Here is a 25,496-nt window from a genome sequence, read left to right on the forward strand (position 1 = left end):
CTATCATGTCATCACAAAAATTCTTCTTCTCATAGAGTTCTTCGATGTACTCTTCCCTTATATTCGCTCTCTCCTTTGCGTTTAACTGTGTTGCACGCTTGTCACTGCCTACTTCACATTACTATTCTATGTTTTTAATTTTTCTGTTGCTGACACTGTTCTGATGATGATCATTTCTTTTACGATTTCTTCACACTCTTCCAGCAGCCATTTAGCCTTCGCTGCCCTGCACTTCCAGTTTATTTCTCCCTTAAGTTTTTTATATTGCAGAATTACTATATTCCCCTGTAGATTTTATTACTCCCTTCTTTAGTTGATAAATTGAAGTATTTTAGAGAGGTTGACTCCTCTTAAACCGAACGGCCTACTCAGTTATTCTGTATCGCAGTATTCACAACCCCAGCAAGCTTAAAACTCGTCTCATGACTCCTCAGTTCCTCAGTATCCTACTTCCTTCCACTCTGATTCTTCCTGGCGATTCTCTTAAATATCAGTCTACTCCTCATGATTACTAAATTGCGATCTGAGTCTGTATCTGCACCTGGGTACATCTTACTATCCATTGTCTTATTCTACTATTCTTGAGCAAAGTACTCTCTCTTTTCACCTGAAATTTATTGCAGAACTCAGTCTTTCTGCTCTGTCATTCCTCCTTCTAAGCCCACATTGTCCCATAAACCTTTCATCTATTCCTTCCCATAAAATCACTTTCCACTCCTCTACGACTCTTAGATTTTTAATTCGTTTTACATTCTGAAATACTCTTTCAATATCCTCGTATAGTGTCTCCATTTCCTCGTGTTCTGGTTGTGACGTTAGCATGTATACCTGAACTATCGCTGTCGGCGTTGGTTTTCTGTCGAATCTGATGAGAAAAATTACTCTTTCAATGTCTTCATGTATCCTCTCCTTCTCCTCATGCTCTGCTTGTGACGTTGGCATGTATCCAGATCTGTTGTTGTTGGCATTCGTTTGCGTCGAATCTGATGAGCAGAACCCTGTAACCGAACTGTTCACAGTAGCCCACCCTATGCCCTACTGTCCTATTCATAATGAACCCTAGTTCCGTCATACCATTTTTTGCTCCTACTGACTTTTTTTTTTTTTCTTTTTTTTTTTTGTCATCAGTCTACTGACTGGTTTGATGCGGTCCGCCACGAATTCCTTTCCTGTGCTTCATCTCAGAGTAGCACTTGCAACCTACGTCCTCAATTATTTGCTTGACGTATTCCAATCTCTGTCTTCCTCTACAGTTTTTGCCCTCTACAGCTCCCTCTAGTACCATGGAAGTCATTCCCTCATGTCTTAGCAGATGTCCTATCATCCTGTCCCTTCTCCTTATCAGTGTTTTCCTCATATTCCTTTCCTCTCCGATTCTGCGTAGAACCTCCTAATTCCTTACCTTATCAGTCCACCTAATTTTCAACATTCGCCTATAGCACCATATCTCAAATGCTTCGATTCTCTTCTGTTCCGGTTTTCCCACAGTCCATGTTTCACTACCATACAATGCTGTACTCCAGATGTACATCCTCAGAAATTTCTTCCTCAAATTAAGGCCGGTATTTGATATTAGTAGACTTCTCTTGGGCAGAAATGCCTTTTTTGCCATAGCGAGTCTGCTTTTGATGTCCTCCTTGCTCCGTCCGTCATTGGTTATTTCACTGCATAGGTAGCAGAATTCTTTAACTTCATTGACTTCGTTACCATCAATCCTGATGTTAAGTTTCTCGCTGTTCTCATTTCTACTACTTCTCATTACCTTCGTCTTTCTCCTATTTACTCTCAATCCATACTGTGTACTCATTAGACTGTTCATTCCGTTCAGCATATCATTTAATTCTTCTTCACTTTCACTCAGGATAGCAATGTCATCAGCGAATCGTATCATTGATATCCTTTCACCTTGTATTTTAATTCCACTCCTGAACCTTTCTTTTATTTCCATCATTGCTTCCTCGATGTACAGATTGAAGAGTAGGGGCGAAAGGCTACAGCCTTGTCTTACACCCTTCTTAATACGAGCACTTCGTTCTTGATCGTCCACTCTTATTATTCCCTCTTGGTTGTTGTACAAATTGTATGTGGTGTCACCGCCAGACACCACACTTGCTAGGTGGTAGCCTTTAAATCGGCCGCGGTCCGGTAGTATACGTCGGACCCGCGTCTCGCCACTGTCAGTGATTGCAGACCGAGCGCCGCCACACGGCAGGTCTAGAGAGACATCCTAGCACTCGCCCCAGTTGTACAGCAGACTTTGCCAGAGATGGATCAATGACAAATACGCTCTCATTTGCCGAGACGATAGTTAGCATAGCCTTCAGCTACGTCATTTGCTATGACCTAGCAAGGCGCCATTACCAGTTAATATTGAGATTGTTATTAATGTATCAACAGGAGCGATGTTCTCCAGTTATGGATTAAAGTCAAGTATTGCATCAACTACGTACTTTATTTGCTACTATAAATTCCCTTAAACGTTCCAGACCTCACGCCAGTCTGCGTGAGCTTAACGCGTGCCTTTCGGCATCCTCGCATAGTGACTTGGCTGTCTTGTCAAGTCACAACATTGTATATGACCCATCTCTCCCTATAGCTTACCCCCACTTTTTTCAGAATCTCGAACAGCTTGCACCATTTTATATTGTCGAACGCTTTTTCCAGGTCGGCAAATCCTATGAAAGTGTCTTGATTTTTCTTTAGCCTTGCTTCCATTATTAGCCGTAACGTCAGAATTGCCTCTCTCGTCCCTTTACTTTTCCTAAAGCCAAACTGATCGTCACCTAGCGCATTCTCAATTTTCTTTTCCATTCTTCTGTATATTATTCTTGTAAGCAGCTTCGATGCATGAGCTGTTAAGCTGATTGTGCGATAATTCTCGCACTTGTCAGCTCTTGCTGTCTTCGAAATTGTGTGGATGATGCTTTTCCGAAAGTCAGATGGTATATCGCCAGACTCATATATTCTACACACCAACGTGAATAGTCGTTTTGTTGCCACTTCCCCCAATGATTTTAGAAATTCTGATGGAATGTTATCTATCCCTTCTGCCTTATTTGACCGTAAGTCCTCCAAAGCTCTTTTAAATTCCAATTCTAATACTGGATCCCCTATCTCTTCTAAATCGACTCCTGTCTCTTCTTCTATCACATCAGACAAATCTTCACCTTCATAGAGGCTTTCATTGTATTCTTTCCACCTATCTGCTCTCTCCTCTGCATTTAACAGTGGAATTCCCGTTGCATTCTTAATATTACCACCGTTGCTTTTAATGTCACCAAAGGATGTTTTGACTTTCCTGTATTCTGAGTCTGTCCTTCCGACAATCATATCATTTTCGATGTCTTCACATTTTTCCTGCAGCCATTTCGTCTCCGCTTCCCTGCACTTCCTATTTATTTCATTCTTCAGCGACTTGTATTTCTGTATTCCTGATTTTCCTCCTTTCATCAATCAACTGAAGTATTTCTTCTGTTACCCATGGTTTCTTCGCAGCTACCTTCTTTGTACCTATGTTTTCCTTCCCAACTTCTGTAATAGCCCTTTTTAGAGATGTTCATTCCTCTTCAGCTGTACTGCCTACTGCGCTATTCCTTACTGCTGTATCTATAGCGTTAGAGAACTTCAAACGTATCTCGTCATTCCTTAGTACTTCCGTATCCCACTTCTTTGCGTATTGATTCTTCCTGACTAATGTCTTGAGCTTCAGCCTACTCTACATCACTACTATATTGTGATCTGAGTCTATATCTGCTCCTGGGTACGCCGGCCAGAGTGGCCGAGCGGTTACAGGCGCTACAGTCTGGAACCGCACGACCGCTACGGTCGCAGGTTCGAATCCTGTCTCGGGCATGGATGTGTGTGATGTCCTTAGGTTAGTTAGGTTTAAGTAGTTCTAAGTTCTAGGGGACTTATGACCACAGCAGTTGAGTCCCATAGTGCTCAGAGCCATTTTTTTGCTCCTGGGTACGCCTTACAATCCAGTATCTGCTTTCGGAATCTCTGCCTGACCATGATGAAATCTAATTGAAATCTTCCCGTATCTCCCGGCCTTTTACAAGTATACCTCCTCCTCTTGTGATTCTTGAACAGGGTATTCGCTATTACTAGCTGAAACTTGTTACAGAACTCAGTTAGTCTTTCTCCTCTTTCATTCCTCGTCCCAAGCCCATATTCTCCTGTAACCTTTTCTTCTACTCCTTCCCCTACAACTGCATTCCAATCGCCCATGACTATTAGATTTTCGTCCCCCTTTACATACTGCATTACCCTTTCAATACCCTCATACACTTTCTCTATCTGTTCATCTTCAGCTTGCGACGTCGGCATGTATACCTGAACTATCGTTGTCGGTGTTGGTCTGCTGTCGATTCTGATTAGAACAACCCGGTCACTGAACTGTTCACAGTAACACACCCTCTGCCCTACCTTCCTATTCAAAACGAATCCTACATCTGTTATACCATTTTCTGCTGCTGTTGATATTACCCGATACTCATCTGACCAGAAATCCTTGTCTTCCTTCTACTTCACTTCACTGACCTCTACTATATCTGGATTGAGCCTTTGCATTTCCCTTTTCAGATTTTCTAGTTTCCCTACCACGTTCAAGCTTCTGACATTCCACGCCCCGACTCGTAGAACGTTATCCTTTCGTTGATTATTCAATCTTTTTCTCATGGTAACCTCCCCCTTGGCAGTCCCCTCCCGGAGATTCGAATGGGGGACTATTCCGGAATCTTTTGCCAATGGAGAGATCATCATAACACTTCTTCAATTACAGGCCACATGTCCCGTGGATACACGTTACGTGTCTTTAATGCAGTGGTTTCCATTGCCTTCTGCATCCTCATGTCGTTGATTGTTGCTGATCCTTTCACCTTAGCTGTAGTTTCCCACCCCATTGCCCTGAACCTCTATCCGCTGCTCCGCCATCTCTGACAAAGCCGTTGGCAGAACGAGGGCGACTTCTTATGTCTGAAGTCTTCGGGCACCGTTGCTGATAATTCGTATTCAAAATTTAAGCAGTGCCTTCGTTCGAACCCAGGGCTGAGTACGATATTTGATCACTAATGAGGCACTACGCCCATAGCACGGATGAACATTGTTGTCGCCACTCTAAAGATCAGAATGAGAAAATAAACGTGCCCTTCGATGATGAGAAATTCATCAGGTCTATTGCTAAAGAATCTCAAGCTCGCAGAATTATCACACCACCCTATAGTTTGCATATTTCCCCAAACGTTTCAAAGTAAACTCAGAACAACAACTATGTATCCTTGTTTCCATATAGGTACAGAAAAATATAAAGATAGTTTCCCTGCCAAAGTCTGGTTTAGCATCACATGCAGTTAAAATTTGGTGTCAACTACTGACAGTGTTCATAGTGAGATTCCTTACTGCTAGATATGACTGATTGTTTCACTTCAGAAGTACTGCCTAATAGTTTTGACACAGTTATAATTGTTCACAGCAATGGTAGAATTTTCTGATAATTGTATAACAATTAGTTATCGTAGGAATTCGGTAAAGGGTACTAAATAATTCCATCAACGATGGTGGTATGTTCTATTGTGAGTATGATGACACATATGTCTCTTCTAAGATCGAATTAACACAACAAGAAAGATATGTACACTATGCAGGAAAAACAGATGGGGAGTGTTGAGAACAAGGGACAGGCTCTTAACTAGCCTATTCTAACCAGTAATTTTTTTACGCAGTCTACCAATTTGGAGCAAGTGTGACAGAAATGTTTGCACAGTGTCGTGAGTAAGAAGTGTCGGAATACACGATGAAGTGCCTAGCAGACAATTAGCATCCAGCTGTCATCTGAACAGGTGCATATTGCACGGTCTTTCTCGCTCAGCAAGACACCATTCGCTGATAACAAAAGTAGACTACTTACGTAGCTACTAGCTACATGTTCTTTAGTTTATCACATAGTTGTAGGTTGTTGCAGATTAGGCATCGCAACATATGTACCTCGTTGAGCCAATCATTTACTTGCGATCGAAGTGGACATAGGTGTGCCGTTTTGGACCGCGATTCGTAGTTATAAAATACCCGCTTCTTTTCTCATCGAGTTGGTCGTCACATCGAAATACGCTGTCTCCTCTAAAAATGAGTGATGAACACTGGCACCAAGGATGCCAAGAAGACACGGTTGGGGGTCTTGTGCACTGGGGAAAGTAATTACAAAACTTTTTCCCTCCCCTCTGAAATAATGCGAATTTGACTGAACATACTAAAGAGGAAAATATAAAACAAGATAGACAGATAAGAAAAGGAATATCGGATTGAATTTTGATCGGGATTAGGAACAAGAGAACCAATTTCAGCTTTGCGAATGATTCTGGAAAGAAACGTCAAACTAAACAGATTAATACTGTCGCTTTTACTTATTTGGAGAAAGAGTTTGAAAATGTTACGTATTAAGTAATATTTTAATGTATGATGGAGGCAGCGAATGACTCTACTGGAAATTCTGTCAGCATCGATCCATAAAAATAACTGTAAATGCGAGCGAGGGAACAAAAAACGCATAAAAAAGGTTTGTCACAACCGCAGCTTTCATAATATTTATATAAAATCTTTTCTCAGAAAGGAATAAGCACCTTAACAGAGAACATCAGAGCAATCGAAGCAATAATGGTAAATGTACAGCTAATCACTCTACTATATAAGATTTTCTGATGTAACCTTTGTTTCTGCAGATTCGGAGAAAGACTCGAACTAGATACTGGAGTATTATCAGATTTTCTTAAATACCACACGTTAAAGATAAATTATAAGAATATTAATGTCTTAGTAGTAAGTAAGAGAAAGCAAACAACTACCAAAAATGTAAAAATTAGTATATCAAAAATCAATCTAGTGAAAGGAATTACGTGTCTTAGAAAACCTAATAGAGATTTTCAATAAGCAATGGAACACTTTTTTTCTCGGCGAATTATGGTTGAAAAAAATTCGGATTTTTATTGTGGGGTATCGTGAGATATTCCCACTCCAGTACTTATCGTTCACGAAGTTACGGTAGGTGGTGGTGTATACTTCAAAATGGGGCCTGGATCGGAAGGGCGTTCCAAGCAGAGAGAGAGAGAGTTTCTTTTGGCGGAAAACCGGAATATCGCACATATTCACAGGCGTTTGCGGAACACCAGCGGATACGTGCCAGTGAACAAAAGTATGGTGAGTTGCTGGGCCAGGCGTCTGTCACCATCGCAACCAGGTCGCGCAAACTCTCCGACCTCCCGCGTGCCAGACTGCCGCCCACATCCTCAGGAAATTGCAGAAACGACTTCAGCGTGTTCGTCGCCACAGGAATGCAAACAAAATTTTTTTTCTACATGACAATGCAGGGCGTCAAACAAGTCAGCGCACCCGAATAAAGCTCACAAAGCTTCATAGGACTGTTCTTCCTCATCCACACTACAGCCCGGATCTCGCAGCATCCCACTTCCATCTGTATGGCCAAACGGGAAGGGGTACGTGGATGATAGGGAGGATTTTGATGCAGCAAGACGTTGCCTCCCACGTCGACCAGTAGAGTGGTATCACGCGGGCATAGAATCCCTCCCAGTAAGGTGGCGCAAGGCCGTCCCATTGAACGGCGGCTATGTTGAAAAATAGGGTTTTGTGGCCAAAAGATTGAAAAATAACATGGTGTATTAGAATCCTTAACGGTTACGGCTGGGTGATGAGATGAAATGAAATGTCGTGTGGCTAGGGCCTCCCGTCGGGTAGACCGTTCGCCTGGTGCAAGTCTTTCGATTTGACGCCACTTCGGCGACTTGCGCGTCCATGGGGATGAAATGAAGATGATTAGGACAACACAACACCCAGTCCCTGAGCGGAGAAAATCTCCTACCCAGCCGGGAATCGAACCCGGGCTCTTAGGATTGACAGTCTGTCGCGCTGACCACTCAGTTACCGGGGGCGGACGGCTGGGTGATGATGAGTCTGTATGTCATTCAGTCGGGCTATTGCCTTTTATATACAGGGTGATTCACAAAAACGTTCACAAGACTGACATCGCGCATCGGGCGTACAACAATGACCAGTAATCGCACAGGAACCAGGATTTACTAACGCCACGAGGGGCGTTGCTGTACAAGCAGGGGCGGAGTGCACGGAGACCGTCACCATTCACGCCGTGGAAGTGCTGTGAGTAACTTAGATAGCCGCAAGTACCGCTAATTGGCTGAGTTGGGCGGCCAACTGCAATGGACGAGAAGCCGTGCGATGATATCGTGCAAAATATCCCGATGGAAATATGGCGTGCCACACGTTATTCGCCAACCTGCATCTCCGATTGTGCGAATCTGGCTCGTTCCATGTGCACGAGCCGGATGCTGGCTGGTCTCCAACGAACAACACGGGCAGTTGCGGCAGAAGAAAGCGTTCTCGAAAGGGTGCAACGTAGGCAGGCAACAGCTGCACAAGGTGCTTCCCATGCCACTGATACCTCCCAGCCTTCTGTCTGACGCATTGTACACGACAAAGGACCGCATCCGTTTCATTTCCAATGCGTCCAGGCATTCCAATCCGGGGACTGCAACAAGCGCATGTGACTTGCGCGGTGGTTTCTGCGGGAATCAGCTACAGACGGAAGCTTCACAGCGAGCGTCCTCTTCACCGACGAAGCGACGTTTCATTGAAGGGTGTGATGGACGATCACAACCTGCAGGAGTGAGTGGATGTGAACCCACTTGCTACACGTACGCGTACCTCACAACGCAAATTTACCCTTAATGCGTGGGCTCGCATCGTCGTTTACGGTTTAAGTGGCACATTCTCCCGGAACGACTTGATTGTCTCACGTATCACGTTTTCCTGCGTGAAGTTATGCCGGCCACGCTGAATGATATTCCCGTGAACATTCGTCGCCGTATTTAATGTTAGCAGGACGTGGGGCACCGCACATGTCAGCAGCCAGGTGAGCGCACATTCTCAGGCAAACTTTCCCGGTCACAGGAATAGTGGCGGTGGGCCAATCGCATCTCCTGTCGTACGCGTATATTTGTAGCATGTGGCTAAATACACATCAAAAAAAGTTTTGCATCACCCTAGTTCCCAGAACTCTTGAAGATAGATGTTGAGTATAAATATTGTATCATAGACACAGTCCCTTTGACTGTTCAGAGATGTCACTAAACCCGCCCATAGATGTAAATAACCATGCATGAGCAGCCTCTATTACACGGAGGGGGTCCGACAGACGATCAGTTCCAGTCATTCCACCAGGAAGGAGGTACACGGCTCGTGTTGTCTGCAGATCAACCATACCTAGACGGTCAGTGCCGTCCGCATGTTTACTTTGTGCCAGGAAGGGCTCTCAGTAAGGGAAATGTCCAGGCGTCTCGGAATGAACCAAACCGCTATTGTATGAACATGGAGGAGATGCTGAGAGACAGGAACTGTCGATCACATGCCTCGCTCAGGCTGCCCAAGGGCTACTACTGCAGTGGATGACCGCTACCTACGGATTTTGCCTCGGAGGAACACTGGCAGCTACGCCACCATGTAGAATAATGCTTATCTCCATGGTGAGGTCCATCTTTGCAATTACGACACCATGCAGCGCGATGGAGATGGGCTCTACAACATGCCCAATCGACCGCTCAAGATTGAAATCACGTTATCTTTACCGATGAGTGTCGCATATGCCTCCAACCAGGCAATCTTCGGAGACGTGTTTGGAGGCAATTCGGTCAGGCTGAACGCCTTAGACACATTGTCCAGAGAGTGCAGCAAAGTGGAGGTTCCCTGCTGTTTTGGGGTGGCATTATGTGGGGCCGACGTACGCCGCTGGTGGTCATGGAAGCTACCGTAACAGGTGTACGATACGTGAATGGCATCATCCGACTGATATTGCAACTATATCGGCAGCATATTGGTGAGGCATTAGTCTTCATGGACGACGATTCGCACCCCCATAGTGCACATCTTGTGAATGAATTCCTTCAGGATAACGACATCGCTTGACTAGAGTGAGCAGCATGTTCTACAGACATGAACTTTGTCGAAAATGCCTGGGGTAGATTGAAAAGGGCTGTTTGTAGAGGACGTGACACACCAACCACTCTGAGGGATCTACGCCGAATCGCCGTTGAGGAGTGGGACAATCTGGACCAACAGGCCTCGATGAACTTGTAGATAGTATGCCACGACGAATACAGGCATGCATCAATGCCAGATGAAGTGCTACTGGGTATTAGAGACACTTGTGCCTACCGCGACCTGGACCACCGCCTCACAAGGTCTCGCTGTATGGTGGTACAACGTGCAATGTGTGGTTTTCATGAGCAGTAAAAAGGGGGGAAATAACGTTTATGTTGATCTCTATTCCAATTTTCCGTACAGGTTCCAGAACTCTTGGAACCGAGGTGACGCAGAACTTTTTTTGATGGGTGTAACTGCAACGCCATTTAGCAGCCCAGCACGGCCTTCCCGACCCCTATTGTTAAGTGATTATTCACCCTTGTTGTATACCCCATATACCATGTTAGTATGTAAACGACTTCTTGAGTCACCTTGTATAAGGAAGAAGATAATCAACTGAATTACTAAATAAAATGAGCTTTCAACGTTCAAAATGCAGTTGATAACTACGTTTGACAGTCGAAGATGTGCAAGAAAATGAAGTACGCGCATTGAAAATGGTGAAAACCTGAAGCGGATTTTCACAGAAATAAATTTATAGAATAAGTGGCTGGTCACCAAAATAAATTGCTCGACTTTACAGATTAAATCCTTTTTATATCTGTTACGTTACTTTTGGAACTTTATGTTATAGCATTTTGGCGAGAGCATATTTTGAAATGAAGTGTTTCCGGTTTAAGCATCACAGTACAGTCAGGTTTTTTAAGTCTCTACCAGTATTTCCCATTAGACAGTTTATTTCCTTCCAAGTCGCACACTATCTGTTGTTTCCAAATACGACAAATGTTGAGCAATGCACATGGAATCGTGAAATCAAGAAATAAGAACTAGCTTCTTTTTCAGCACGCCACGAAGCGATGCCAGAAGAATGACAATTTGCTCCGCATATTCAGTGTACAATCGAAAGGGCACCCATAAAACTCTGTGACGCTTCTTTTATCAAGCGTTTTAAGCTGTTTCCTGATTTCTGAGTCCACTTATTTCTACATCTGTGATTTTTATTTGTAAGTGAAGTTCGATCACAAATGTGCTGTTTTCTTCCTCGGAGAAACTGTTTAGTATTTTAGTCCACATTTCACCTTCTTCACTTTAGGTACCGTCAAGGTCAACAAGTATTTCGACTGACTGACGTCGAAGTCAGCCGAGATGGTGCCTCGCATTATCAAATTAAAAACAGTGGAACGAATCAGCTGATGCTATGAAGAAACGAAATGATTCATTGAAACAGACAAAGATTTAAATTGGAGAAGTTAGTTAAGAATTTGAACATTGCTGTTCTGAGTCCAATATCTTGATCTGTGGAACAATTTAGTGAACAGCAGGCAGTGACATCATAAACGAAGACTATTTATTTTAAGTAACATATAATTTATTGGAGATTAACAATCATTACACTTGGCACTGGTTCCCAACAGTTTATACGAAAACAAACTGTCATATAATTCTATACAATTCGGTAGTACTGCTCACTAAAAACAAAGTAGTGTACTGTACAACATAGGAATTAAAGACTGAATTGGAGCAAGGATTTAAATGAAGCTTTGCAGAAAGCGATAATGGGAGAAAGAGCAGCAACTATGTAAGAAGTGTGGCACGTAGCGCTCCTACTCTGCACACACCACAAGTGCAGCCATGCACACAGATCTCACTAGCCGATCATGTATCAGTAGTGGTATCCCCCATTTACAGCTCCAGCTCCAGCCCCAGCGCGCCCCCTGCCGTAGCCGTATCCGGCGGCGGAGTAGGCGGTGAGTCCGGTGTCCTGGTACTCTACGGTGGGCCTGTAGCCGCCCTCGTCCGCCTGGTAGGAGACGATCTGCTTGCGGCCGTCGGGCAGCAGCACGCGGTACTGGCCCTGGGCGCTCTCCCCCTGCCTGGACTCCTCTTGTCCAAAGTCGCTCAGCGTCTCGCTGTCCTGCACCGAGTAGCTGAACTCGTAGTTGGCCGGCTCCTGCGGAAATAGTTGGATGCTATCAGAGCCTGTGAAACAAGAGTACTGATTCTTCACACACGTTGGTACCATGTAACACAAACTAACTATTCCTCTCTTTCTTAGTTTTGTCTTTGACCTGTATCGGCAGAGGGTCACCATGAATATCAATGTATTTGTCGGATACCCTTTATCCCTCCACCCCTTTACCTCCAGGACTGAATATGTGCACTCTGACAGTCTGCGTGTGATGTTATTCATGTCTGTGAAAGTGAGCAAATTTTTTCCAGATATTTGCGAAATGTGTAACTGAAGCCAGACTTAGGTACCAGTCCAATGTCTACCTATCGGTATGTGGGAAACCACCTCAAAACCACATCCAGGTTGGCAAGCACACCGACCCTCGTCGATAAACCGCTGGATGGATTCGATCTGGGGCTGGCGCTCCTCCCCATCATGGAAGGGGCACTTTAACACGCACAACTATCCGGATAGATCATCGGTCATGAACTTAGGAACCAAAAACTGACATGAAATTAATTTTGGCTTCAGATTTCCCACGAAACAGGCAATCTGCTGTGTTTGGGTAGATTTCATGCTTTAACTATAGATACAGGCATATCATAGGGGCAATCACATCGGAGGCACAACTAACATTTGTTTACTGAAGACGGGCAGCAGCAGCCTTTTCACTAGTCATAGGGGCAACAGTGCTGATGAGTGAGCGATCTGCTCTTGCATCTCTAACGAACACAGCCTTCCTATGGTGATACTGCAGACATCCAAAGTCAAGCGGATCTATATTTTCCGAGGACTCGCTGCATCAGATCCGTCTTCAGACTGAAGACCTCAAAAGCAACAATGCCCTGAGGACAATGAATGTACTTGTTGGTTTTAATGTTAACTCAGCAGTGGTAGTTACGGTTAAGCACTTTAGATTTAGTACCCCTGTGCACTCAAGGAGGAATCACATTTCTACGTCTGATATTGAAGAGTAGTCAGTACGATCGCTGAACATTTGCCTTATTTATATTTAAGTTTGATGTTGCTGTTATTGTGGTCTTCAGTTCAGGGACAGGTTTCATGCAGCTCTCCATGCTACTCTATCCTGTGCAAGCCTCTTCATCTCCAAGTACCTAATGCAACCTACATCCTTCTGAATCTGCTTAGTGTATTCATCTCTCGGTCTCCCTCTACGATTTTTACCCTTCGCGCTGCCCTCTAATACTAAAATGGTTATCCCTTGATGCCTACCGACCGACCGCTTCTTATAGTCAAGTTGTACCACAAATTAAGCTTCTCCCCAATTCTATTCAGTACCTCCTCATTAGTTACGTGATCTACCCATATAATATTCATCATTCTTCTGTAGCATCTCATTTCTAAAGCTTCTATTCCCTTCTTGTCTATATTATTTATCGTCCATGTTTCACTTCCATACATGGCTACACTCCATACAAATACTTTCAGGAAAGACATCCTGACAATTAAATCTATACTCGATGTTAACGTACTTCTCTTCTTCAGAAACGCTTTCCTTGCCATTGCCAGTCTACATTTTATATCCTCTCTGAGATTACTATATATACAAAAAGATCCCAACAATATTTACTATGATTAAAAACACTGAATTACCATCTACGGTTTCAAATAATATTCAACTCATTGAAATTATTCACCCAACACATTCGGAGAGGAACACCATCGGAGCGGGTACCAAGTGTGTTGTGTTGGTAGGTAGCCTGTCGTGAGAACGTCCTAGTTATTGGCACCTTGATGCGTAGGATGGGCGCGTAGAATCTGCGTCTACGTTTGTAATATGGCAATATGATCCATAGTGCCTTGGGATTCCAGTATATTACGTACAAATGACAAGAGGTTTAATTCATAACAACACGTCAGACTTAGAGATCTGTTTTAAGAGAGCAATAAAGATGTCGAACTCCAAATCCGTCCAAAGGTGAGGTTCCTGGAGACCATGATTCTGAACTGACAACAACTGAGCTGCTCTTATGTTCACTTGTATCATTCAAAATTAACAATTAAATACTCGCAGTAACCATTCGTATTAAGACACGTATTATGGTTTCTGTTTGTCTGTTCATCCATTAGGTACCATGTCCACTTCAAGTGTATTACAGAGCACATTCGTTGACTAAATGAGTCGTCCTATTCTGGGAGGTAGGCCAGAATCCTCACATCCCGGAGTAAGTAACTTCCTAGATGATCATCCAGGTCGTCAGCGCCCGTACAAATTCCCAATTTTTACATAGTCCAATCGAGCCACTGTCACGAATGATGATGTTGATAACATGCGGACAACACAAACACCCAGTCCCCCCCGGCAGAGGGGGGATTGAACCCGGGATTGAACCTGGGACCCCATAACCAAAAGGCAGCAACTCTAGCCACTAGACCACGAGCTGTGTATAGCTTATTGTGTGCAGCACTGGTCAAGTATGTGTCTGTGAAAGTGTCAGACTGCGTCAGATGTCTACCAGCAGTGAGTATTACCGCTTACACTAAAAACCAAAAGCTTAAGTGACCTTCAAGATAACGTCCCTCACTCTACGACTCGTGTGAAAAATTTATTGTAGGTCTGTCCTTATAAAGGGGTGCGTCCTAAGAGTCGTCAGGTATATTTCCTCTGATGTTTCGCCTGATATTTGCAATTTCGTTTTTGTACTGTGCAGCCGGACCCAGCCCAGGCAGATACTGCTTATCACGACTTTCACGCGACGTCCATTGTAGACGGTTGTGTGGATTGTGTCCCGTTACAGGTTACAGCTAGTGAAACACGAAGAATGACCAGCGTGTAAATGCATGTTTCACACACATATCAGTATCTCTTCGTGACAAATTAGGGCAGTAACACCAAAGCCTGGTTACAATAAGTTTACTTCACTTGGATGTTTATTTCATTTCTTATATTGCACATCAAGAACAGGTCTTAACAGAGATCAAGCAAACATTTATCAGTGGTTCGTAAGTTCTTCCCCTCACCTGAAAGGTTGGGGGATTCTTAATTTCTTCCTAACTGAAACTAGTTTTTCCACATCTTCACCCTTTCTTCTGTCTCTGTTTCTTTTGCTCAACGCTGGATGAAGTGCTCAGTATGATGACCTACCTTAAGTGACGCAATACTGTTTCTATAAGGAATTGTGATATTTTCAACAGTCTTATGATAATTCTTCATTCCGTTCAAAATGTTTTCAGCATTCTGTTTCAGCAAACAGACTCGTGATTTTCTAGTCTCTTTTCTACCATCATTCACGAACATGTATATGAACTGTAGACACCATTGATCTAGATGAAGCTCTGGAGGAAACTTTTCTGGTAACTCTGAAGATATGAATGTGTACTTGATATCTTCTGTGTCCACCTTCGTAACTGAGCGACCAGAGTGGATGATTGCCAAGCAAAGGACTAAGGTTCTGTTCCCAGTACTGCCAGTAGCTTTTTCGTTGGTGGAAGGACTACAATAGGTCCACTCAGCCTCGTGATGCCAATCGAGGAACTACTTGAATGACAAGTAGCGATTCCAATGTCTGCAAAGCCTACGACGACCGGAAGAGCCGTGTGATGGCCCCATGCTCCTATATACCACAACCAAATGACGCCATTGGCTGGGGATGACATGGCGGTCGATCGGTCCCGATCGACCCGACCTTGGCCAGAATGGGTAATCAGAATTTCTTCTGTACTTACGTCATCCCACGACTCCACTTTTTAAAAGGGTTGGTTTAATCTGTCAAACATCCCATTTCGTACGATACCTTATCCAGAAGTAGTCGATTACCTGCGGCATCGCAACAAATCCCCCTGTAGACGATATCCACGAACCTGTACTTTTAAAGATTCCACACATATTGTTGATAAAAAGTTGTTACGTACTGCAAGAGGGTCCTCCTGCATGCCAGTACGCCCGTAGCTGTAGCCAGGGACACCGTACTCGGTTGACAGACCACCGGCGCGGCCGAGACCGGAGAATCCGCGTCCCAGTGAACCCGAGCCCAGCCTCCTGCTGGAAGCTGCCGCACCCAGACTCGAGGAGACGCGGGCCGCCGGGCGCTGGATAGAGCCGCCGAGGAAGGCGGCTCCAGCGGCTGGAGCGCCGTACTGGGTGCTGGGAGCTGCCGGCGACGGGGCACCGTACTGCGCGCTCGGTGGCAGGTACGAGCGGTCAGCAGGAGGCTCGGCTGCGACCGCAGCCACCAAAGTCAGCAACAGCACGCTCACCTGTTGGAAAAATGGAGCATTCGTTGGTTCCATCACTCCCAAAGACGTGAACGGGATCAAGATTTTAGTAACGAGCACGTATCCACCGCCATAGGATGCACAATTTAACTGGATATTTCTAAATTTCCAGAAGGCTTTTATGTTTTCTCAAAATGGGGTTCTAATCATAAAAAATGGCTCTGAGCACTATGGGACTTAACTTCTGAGGTCATCAGTCCCCTAGATCTTAGAACTACGTAAACCTAACTAACCTAAGGACACCACAATCATCCATGCCCGAGGCAGGATTCGAACCTGCGACCGTAGTGGTGGCGCAGTTCCAGACTGTAGAGCTTAGAACCGCTCGGCCACCTCGGCCGGCGTTCTAATCATATTGCATGCCTATGGAATACTGTCAGTTGTGCTACTGCGTTCTTGTCTTTTTGTCAGTTCGTTTAAACGATAGGAAGTCATCGAGTGAAATATAAGTGAAGTATGTGGTTCCCCAAGGAAGTGTCATCGTTCCTCTGCTGTTCTTAATCTCTATAAGCGATTTAGGAGAGGATATGAACAGATGATGCTATCGCTTACCATCTAGTAAAGTCGTAAGAAGATAATTACGAAATACAAAACGAATGGCGAAAAGTGGTAATTGACTGTGAACAATAAAAAGTGTGAGGTACTCCTCATGAGTACTAAAGATAAACCACACACATTTAAATGTTGTCATTTCAACTAAATATGTAGAGATTACAAAAACGAACAACTAAACTTAGATCTATCACAAGGAAAATGTTGCGGAAAAGGCCGCGTTTCACTGACAACGAATAAACTTTAGAGACTGCCTACGCTACATCTGTCCGTCCTCTTCTACGGTATCGCTGGGCGGTACTGGATCCTTAGCAGACAGGACTGATGGAGGACACTGAAAAATTTCGAGGAAAGGCAGCTCGTTTTGTATTACCATGGATTAGAGGAGAAGGTGTCACGAATGTTATGAGCAATTTGGGTGGCAATACTTAAAACAAAGACGATTATCGTTACTGCGAGATCTTCTCACGAAATTTTAATCACCAACTTTCCCATCGGAATGCGGAAATATTTTGTTGACTCTCGCCTAACTGGGGGAAACGACCATCGTGATAATCTAACAGAAATCAGAGCTCTCACAGAAAGATTTTAAGTGTTCATTTTCCATACCAACCATTCGAGAGTGGAATGGACAAGAAATGGTGTAAAAGTGGTTCTATGACTACTCTGCCAAGTACTCACGTGTCAATTACGGAGTAGTCATGTAGATTTTGATGTAACCCTACCGCTCATTTTTAGGCCATAATTATGATATCCACTCGTGTTAGAACTCTACCATATACCAACACTTTCTAAAACAGTATTGTTACGTTCAGTGCGAAAGTACTATGCAATATTTTTGTAGAACTCCCTCATCGGTAATTAGTCACGACACCAAGTTCAAATGGTTCTAATGGCTCTGAGCACTATGGGACTTAACATCTGAGGTCATCAGTCCCCTAGAACTTAGAACTACTTAAACCTAACTGACATGAGGACATCACACACATCCATGCCCGAGGCAAGATTCGAAACTGCGACCGTAGCGCTTGGAATCGCTCGGCCACGACGGCCGGCACGACACCAAGTATCAATCCTCAGACCTCACATTCCAACATCACCACAACATGCAAGATACTCGATTCTCATATTTAAATTAATTTGAGCTCCCGTGTACCACAAGTTATCGCTCATAGTCCTCCCGTGTTGCACTTGGTTACGAAATAACCAGCTGTATGAAGAACTTACAGGACCAACCAGGTGGCAAGAGGAAGCATTTCTCCATGAAGTTACACTCCCGCCACTGTAGTAGTGATGGCCGAGACAAGTCAGTCATACAACATTGTTTCATCGGTCGATAGCGACGAAAACAGCTATGGACACGCCAGTGTAGGACCTAACAAAAGCTATGACTCAACGGAAATTAGAATTTAGCAGATTTCCACAAACTGAGCATTATTGAGAAATAGTTTTCCACTGGAAAGTTGCAGCAAATGTGTGTCTTTTTGCTTGATAGAAGTGGATATTAACCAACGGCAATGAAAGTTGCTAACAGATAATTTGTTTGGCGAGGCAAAGCATTCGTGTTGGCAATCGTACAACGCCTGTCCCTTTTGCGAGTCGTAAGGCGCATTTTCTCTCATCTTTAGGCATATATTTGCATTTTCTGCTTTGCGTTGTGTACCTGGAGTCATCCCAACCAAATACTGTTCGTCACGCTTTTCATGCGACGCCAAATGTCGACGGAAAGCGTCGCTTTGTTTCCCATTAGAAGTAAAATGATTTTCTAAGGGGAAGTTTACGTAGCCATGCGACAGTGCGGTCCAAAATTAATTTAGCGTGACGTTCGTTCTAGCGATATGCATCAACAGGGACAGTAAAACATGAAGAGTGTCCAGTACTCCAGCAGAAACTGAACATCGTTGCTGCATGACCGTAGCAGTCAGCACGGGCTGCTGACGTGCTGGTCATTCTTCGTGTTTTTCTGTCCCTGTTAATACACATCGCTAGAATGAACGAACGAACGTTACCCTTGCAGAAGAAAAATGAATGTTGTTTATGCACTACAGGGTACCACATCATTCTCTACGCCTATGCTGGTCGAGTAGTTCCAGAAGTATTGCATCCTGATCTACCTGACCTTATCCCTTATATTTCTGCCTCTGGTGTCATTTAAAGGCGTTGTTTACTCCACACACTGAGGAGCGGGTTTCCATTACAGGTGACCTCATTCGAAGGAGGCCACGTTTTAGAGACCGCCGCTCAGTGGTGCCTCTGAGTATCGTGTCTTATCATCTGTTCTACGAGTGGCTAGTTTCTTCGAAATTTGTGAACTTACTACAGCCCTTCAGATGTTATCGTGGCGTCAACTATGTGCCCGAAAATATTAATAACAATTACACTTCGACGCCTCTGAGAAAATCTTTTACTGAATATGAATTTTTAGTAAAAGTTAATTTAAAACCTGTTTGACTATTGTGTAGACTACCCTTATTATTCTGGAGTATTTAGCGGAATTCAGTGGGGGTGCTCTACATAGAAACTAACATTTATCACTTCACTCTTACCGTTTTGATAAGCCAGTATCTGCCACTAAACCGCAGGTCCAATATTTACAACTGGGTGAGGTGCCAGTACAATCTCACCTTCAGCAGTTTCCTTCTGTAAAGAAACTAATACTGCCTATAAAAATAGATAGGCAGTTCTGAAAGGAAAAACTCTGAGAGAAGTTAAATGAAGATTTAATCGTTTGTGATACGTTGCTTTAGATTCAGGACAAGAATGAAACTAGGAAGACATTTAGCGTCAATCCCTTCAGGTATCAAATTAATGAAGCTTTTCAAACAGAAATTAAATTAGTCGTTTTCTTCCATTAAATCTACCTTTAGCTTGAGAAACTAAATCACTCAAATTAACCAATGAAAATTCCAGTGTGATTTCTTATACCTTAACCACTTTCTTATTAAAACCACCACTCAAAATTTTGTGCCGAGAAACATATCTTTTTGTAGTAAACTGTATGTTAAAATGAGTTAGGAAAATGAACATGCGGTACTTGTGAAAAATTGTGACGCAAGTTACTATAAATTATTACTGTATTGTTTCCAAAAAAACAGTCACAATTATTTCTCTAACATGGCCTCCTCTCCTGTAGCAGTTCTGGATATAAAATTCAGAGTCGATAGCTTGTCTCTGAGATGCAGTACAGTTACGAGTGGTGTGCAGAAGTGCTTCCACAAGATCTTCAAGTCTCGCATTACATAAACAAAGCGCACCATTCTTTTATCTCTTCGAACAATTCCTGATGTAATGGTTGTGCAACCCTTGCATTACAGACTTCTTCCAGGAAATATTTGGCGTCCGAGGCTACAGCCTGTATGAGCCTACTACGAAAGGCACTACATCGTCGCCTTTCTCCATAAACTGCATCATATTTCTACATAAGCGTCAACTACAAGCAGAGTGCACTTTCACATGGATTATATTCAAACTCTGTCCGTTATGTATTGCGTCCGACGCCGTCTGGCTATTGCACACATCACACCACGAACAGGAGTCCAGATACGGGAAAGCAAGGTAAAAGGCACGCCTTTTAGCGCCTGTGTACGCTGTGGTCAACCTACAAATCCCCTCGCCCAAAAGAAAAGGCGTCCAGATACGAAAAGCAAGAGAAAAGGTTGGCGATTCGCCTAGTTCAGTGGTTGAAGACGGCATCCTTTACTTTACAATGAGTTACTCAATTCACAGGAGGAGAACTGGTATTTACATTATAAAACAATTGTGTGTGGAGCGACATTACACTTCAGTTGGGCACTGAGTAACAAACATCTGCACAACAATCATACGTCATCGGTTTCTCAAAACCAAAATATCAATATTATCAATTTTAAATTGTTATCATTACAAACAACACATTGCTGAAAAGAGAATGTAACGCCTTTTCGTTTTAATCTGCGTTCTCACGAGCTCCTGACACTTAAGAAGTGAGGCTCCAGAATGAAGGATGTGTAAGAATGAGTGGTAACCACATTGAACATCATCTTCTAGCATCTACTGACTCATGACTACTTAAGGATAAAATGGGCCACATCTAAAAACTGTTTGCTTATCTACTAGTACTTATAAGACTCCTCTTTCTAGTTTCAACCAATAATATCTCCTGCAAGCATAAAGGGTCCTTAAATCTGATGATAATTGTATCTGACCAAAGTTGGTATTAACAAGGTACTACGTTATTCAAAACGCGTGGACATCTTTTTTACAGCAGAAAGCGGCAATTATTTCGTATGGCTCAATGATTCTGGGGATTCCTCACACAGATGAGAGGTGAACGCTAGGTTAAAAGCAGAGTGAAAAAATCTGTGGTCGGACCGGAATTCGACGCAGCGACTTTCGATTTGTAGTCGCCCACTTCACGACTAGACCGCCAGACCCGACACGGGTAAGCTATACTGAATGAGTCAGTTTCATCATAAGCGCAGACGGAGAGAAACACTTGCGAAGCTGCAGATGCTATCAGAAAAATCAACAGATTCGGACAAAATGCAATCTTTCTCAATAGCGGACACTGTATCCCCAGTTAACTACGCTAAGGACTTTCTCGGCAGACATAATCAGATCCCTTTCGCCTCGGTGAAAAGAACACCGCCAGACCGGTCATAAAATTAACTGCTATTGTTTTCTGTACGCATCCCTTGTACTCAGTCTCACAAACGAAGAAATAGCACGTAGATTACTGTTTTCCAATCCGACGGAAGTATTGTGTGCGGGATGTCAATTACCGAAGACGAACTGCGTGACTAGAGCCGCCCACACCCTTTCACTATCAACGTAACCGTAAAGTTATTTTGACGGCTATCATCAAGTCTCTTTCTATCTCTCCACAGTACTCCATAGCTAGGAAGGCATATCTCGGCAGTCTTTCTGTCTCTAGTCAGTTAAGCCTTAAAAACCCATATACTGAGCTTCGCCGGATGCCTCGCTTTCCCAGAGGGGAGGGGTTCATCTACGAGCTACATCTACATCTGTACTACACAGACCACCTTACAGTGTGTGGTGGAGGGTACCTCTGCCATACGCGGATGATACCTGGGAAGAACGACTTTCGATAAACATACATATGAGCTTCAATTTCATCTGGTTTTCTCGTCATTTCGTTTCACTAGAAATGTGTGAAAGTTAGCAGTACAATGCCTAACTCTTCTTCTACCATATACTCTCGTATCTTCAACAGCAAACCTCTCCGTGGTACACTACACCGCTTTCTTAGCGACTGACTCCGGAGTCCGTTGAGTACCTCCTTATAACTCTCTCGCAAACTAAACGATCCCATGACGAAATCTGCCGCTCTTCGTTCGATCTTCACTATCTGTTCTGTAAGCTTTACTTGCTAAAGTGCTAACGATCCCAGACTCATGAACAATGCTGAAGCATCAATTGAACAAAGGTTTTGTAGGACAGTTCTTTCACGGATGAATTACACATCCTTAAGATTCTTCTAATAAATCTCAAGCTGGAATCTCATTTCCAACAGTTAGTTTTATCAAATTATCCAATAAACTGCAGAGAACAGTCGAGGTTGTAGCATAATTTCCATTATTGCTTGATGACTAGTTTCGAGCCTAAACTCACTATCAAATTATCCAACGACGTAAACAATAACGTAGCTACATTGCAACTGGCGCATGACTGTTCATTCTAGTTAAAAACATCTCGTAATGTAGTGCAGGACTGAACTCCTTTCATCTTGGTTTTATAGAGTTCAGCCCTGACTGTTTTACGAGATGTGTTTAGCTAGAGTGAACACTCATGCGGCTGCCGTAATGTAGATTATTGCATAGCTTACCGTATAATTTGATAAAGAGCTTAGCTCGAAACTAATCATCAAGTACTAAAGAAAGCTAATATTGCTACTTCGACAGTTCTCTGTGATTTATTACATAATTTGGTAAACTATACAGCTGCTCATGTCACGCCTTCCAGAATGCTGGAAATTAGTAAATTAGTTTTATGTGGTCTTTCCTCTTTAGGTCGCTCCGGATGATTACTATTAGGTGTCTTACGGTTGTTAGTGCTTCGAGAGATTTTTCTTCAATAACGTATTGGATCAGTATTGGATCCCTCCAAGAAACATTTATTTGAATTCAGGGTCAACTGCGATTCTCTGTACCAATCCTCGATACTCCACATTTCTTCTTGGTTTTGCTACATTCTTCTAGCGTAACAGCCTTCTTATAGAAATGAGTGTCATCTGAAAAAATGTCTTGTGGAGATTCGAACGTTATCCATTAGCATATTTATATATATTGTGAACAGGAATGATCCTACAGCACCGTTTTGGGGTACTCCCGACACTATTTTCTCATCATCCGTTTTTTCTCCTTTAACAATAACGTATCGAGGTCTCTTAGCAGGTCCTGAATCCAGTTACCAATCGCGTTTGATAATCTCTAAGCTCATATTTTGCTCAGTAAACGACAGAATGTCTTCTGGAAGTCAGTTAACACAGTATCAACATGGGAACCTTTCTCTAAGGTGCTATGGATTTCTTGGACATACAGAACGAGCTACACTTATGTTTCGTAACATCTATATTTATGCAATAGGTATTGTTTTTTTATAAAGGAGATTTTCAGTCATTAGAACTATCATAATGCCTCAGCACAGGACGTGTTCCATGACTACACAACAGGCGACGTCGATTTTCGCTTACAATCATACGCATAATGTCCAAGATCTTTCTTGAAAACGTGTATAACCTGTATCTTACCAGTCGCTAGGTACCCTTCGTTGCTCCAGAGAGCTACAGTAAACTAGTGCTAAAAGGGAAGCACGTTCTTTCACATAATATCTGCAGGTTCTCACAGGTAACTAGTCTGGTATACGTGCTTTTTCACTATTGAGAGATTTTGATTGATTTTCTGTTCTAGGATCACTCATCTTTGTATCTGCCATTTCAGCTATAGTGCCATTCTTGGAACTTATTTCGCTCTCCCGTGGCGGTATAATTTCGGAATACTGATTTCAGTACTTGGTTCTCCTCTCTGTCACACATTGTTCTGGTGCCGTCATGGTGACTGAGCGACTGAACAGAAAAGGTGGATCCTCCTACTGGCTTTACGACCGCGCTTCTTAGGATTTTCAGCGAGATCGGTTGGCAAAATTTTGGTTTCCCGTTCATTATATGCTTCTCGCAATGCTCTGCTTGCGCTCATTTTGGCTTCGTTCAGCATTTGGTTATGCAACTAGACTTTGAATGGAAGATGAAACACGTTTTACTTTCGTGGTCACATTGTAACTCGGCTATTCTGCTACGATGGATCTTTGCCATGCCTTGCAGGAGGTGTCCTTACCTTCATTTCGTAGAACGTTGTCAGACGTGGGGAGGAGTGTGCTAGTGGAGAGTCGGGCGACCACTACTTATAGGACGCGAGAGGGAGGCGCGGCCGTGGGCGGGTCGCGCGTAATACGAGCAGCGCGTGATCTACTTAGGCTGCACACGCGCACACACACACACACACACACACACACACACACACACACACACACATACAGGCTCCTTTACGCCTTGCGTCACACGATGGCCAGTCAGCGCTTGATGGAACCCCTCCTGCTCCGAGTCTTCGCCTGTCACCGAAGGCTGCCGGAACATTATGGCCGACATCTGCTCGCAACAGCCACTTTGCCGTATCCCCTTAGAGATAAATTACGCTTTACGGGAGAAGCCTCATGGCTCCTTTACAATAGCCCAGATACAACAGCCTTTACTTTCGTGGTTTATTGGTTCAAAGCTTCCCATTATATTCGCCCACAAATATTAAACAGCATCTACTTAAACGTTGTAACGTCCAGTAATAGCGACCTCTGCATGTGCATTATAGGTGCAGCAACGGATGAGCATTTGAAACCCCGTGCAAGATATTAATTAAATTTTTTCTGTCTGTAGTTAATGTGGCCAACACAACTGTTAAATCGTTGACAACTTGTTTATAATTATAAAATTTTGGCTCAATTCTGTCTTAGCGAAAAAGGTTTTTATGAACGTATATTTATGTAAAAAACTTCGTCTTTCTTCTGCCGATATTTATCGTCTCACACACGTTTTGGACCTTGTTTGAGAACCATCTTCAGTGCGTGTTAGTTAACTCTTAAAAAACAAAAATTATCAAACGAGTTCTTTCCCTGTCTACAATTGTTTCCCTGTCTGCAATTAACGTACCAAATCATTCGTAAATTATTCACAAACTCCTACTAATAATATCATTTAGTTTGAATTATAGAATATCGTAAATATTTTACATGTGTAATCGTTTTTTTAAAAACGCCGTTTAAACGAAAGTAGTCTCCAGTAATTTTTAGTTGATTTTTCACACGTCTGTCGTGATACATCCGAGGTAAATGCTATAACGTGTCTAGAATAATAAATGAATATCAAGACTGCAGCACGGGAAAAGGTGTATTGCTTATTCACGAATATTTACACAGCTGTTACCGAAAGTGACAACTCTAATAAACTTGTTTATTTTGCACTTCATGTAATACCGCTGTACTACTACCAAATCTAAATTGAAACTTACACATTTTGAAATAAAAGTGAATAGCATGGTTTACAAGC

At 43.2% G+C, this 25,496-nt stretch overlaps 1 protein-coding gene across 1 annotated transcript; it reads right to left on the reverse strand.

The window, feature by feature from the left end:
* Positions 1–11,562: 11,562 nt before the first annotated feature.
* On the reverse strand, positions 11,563–24,286 carry LOC124616057 (pro-resilin-like). Its single transcript, XM_047144290.1, has 3 exons — positions 24,235–24,286; positions 15,989–16,333; positions 11,563–12,115 (listed from the first exon to the last, which is right to left on the reverse strand). The coding sequence occupies exons 1-3, from the start codon at positions 24,238–24,240 to the stop codon at positions 11,828–11,830; spliced, it is 639 nt and encodes a 212-aa protein (XP_047000246.1). The 5' UTR covers positions 24,241–24,286; the 3' UTR covers positions 11,563–11,827.
* Between the last annotated feature and the right edge of the window lie 1,210 nt (positions 24,287–25,496).

This window comes from Schistocerca americana, chromosome 5 (assembly GCF_021461395.2).
Source record: "Schistocerca americana isolate TAMUIC-IGC-003095 chromosome 5, iqSchAmer2.1, whole genome shotgun sequence".
NCBI classification, from domain to species: domain Eukaryota; kingdom Metazoa; phylum Arthropoda; class Insecta; order Orthoptera; family Acrididae; genus Schistocerca; species Schistocerca americana.

Bases quoted from the DNA above. Each gene is read 5' to 3' on its own strand.
- LOC124616057 (XM_047144290.1), bottom strand. The intron at 12,116-15,988 runs GTACGTAACAAC...CTATTTCCGCAG, and splicing joins TGCAGGAGGACCCTCTTGCA to GAGCCGGCCAACTACGAGTT.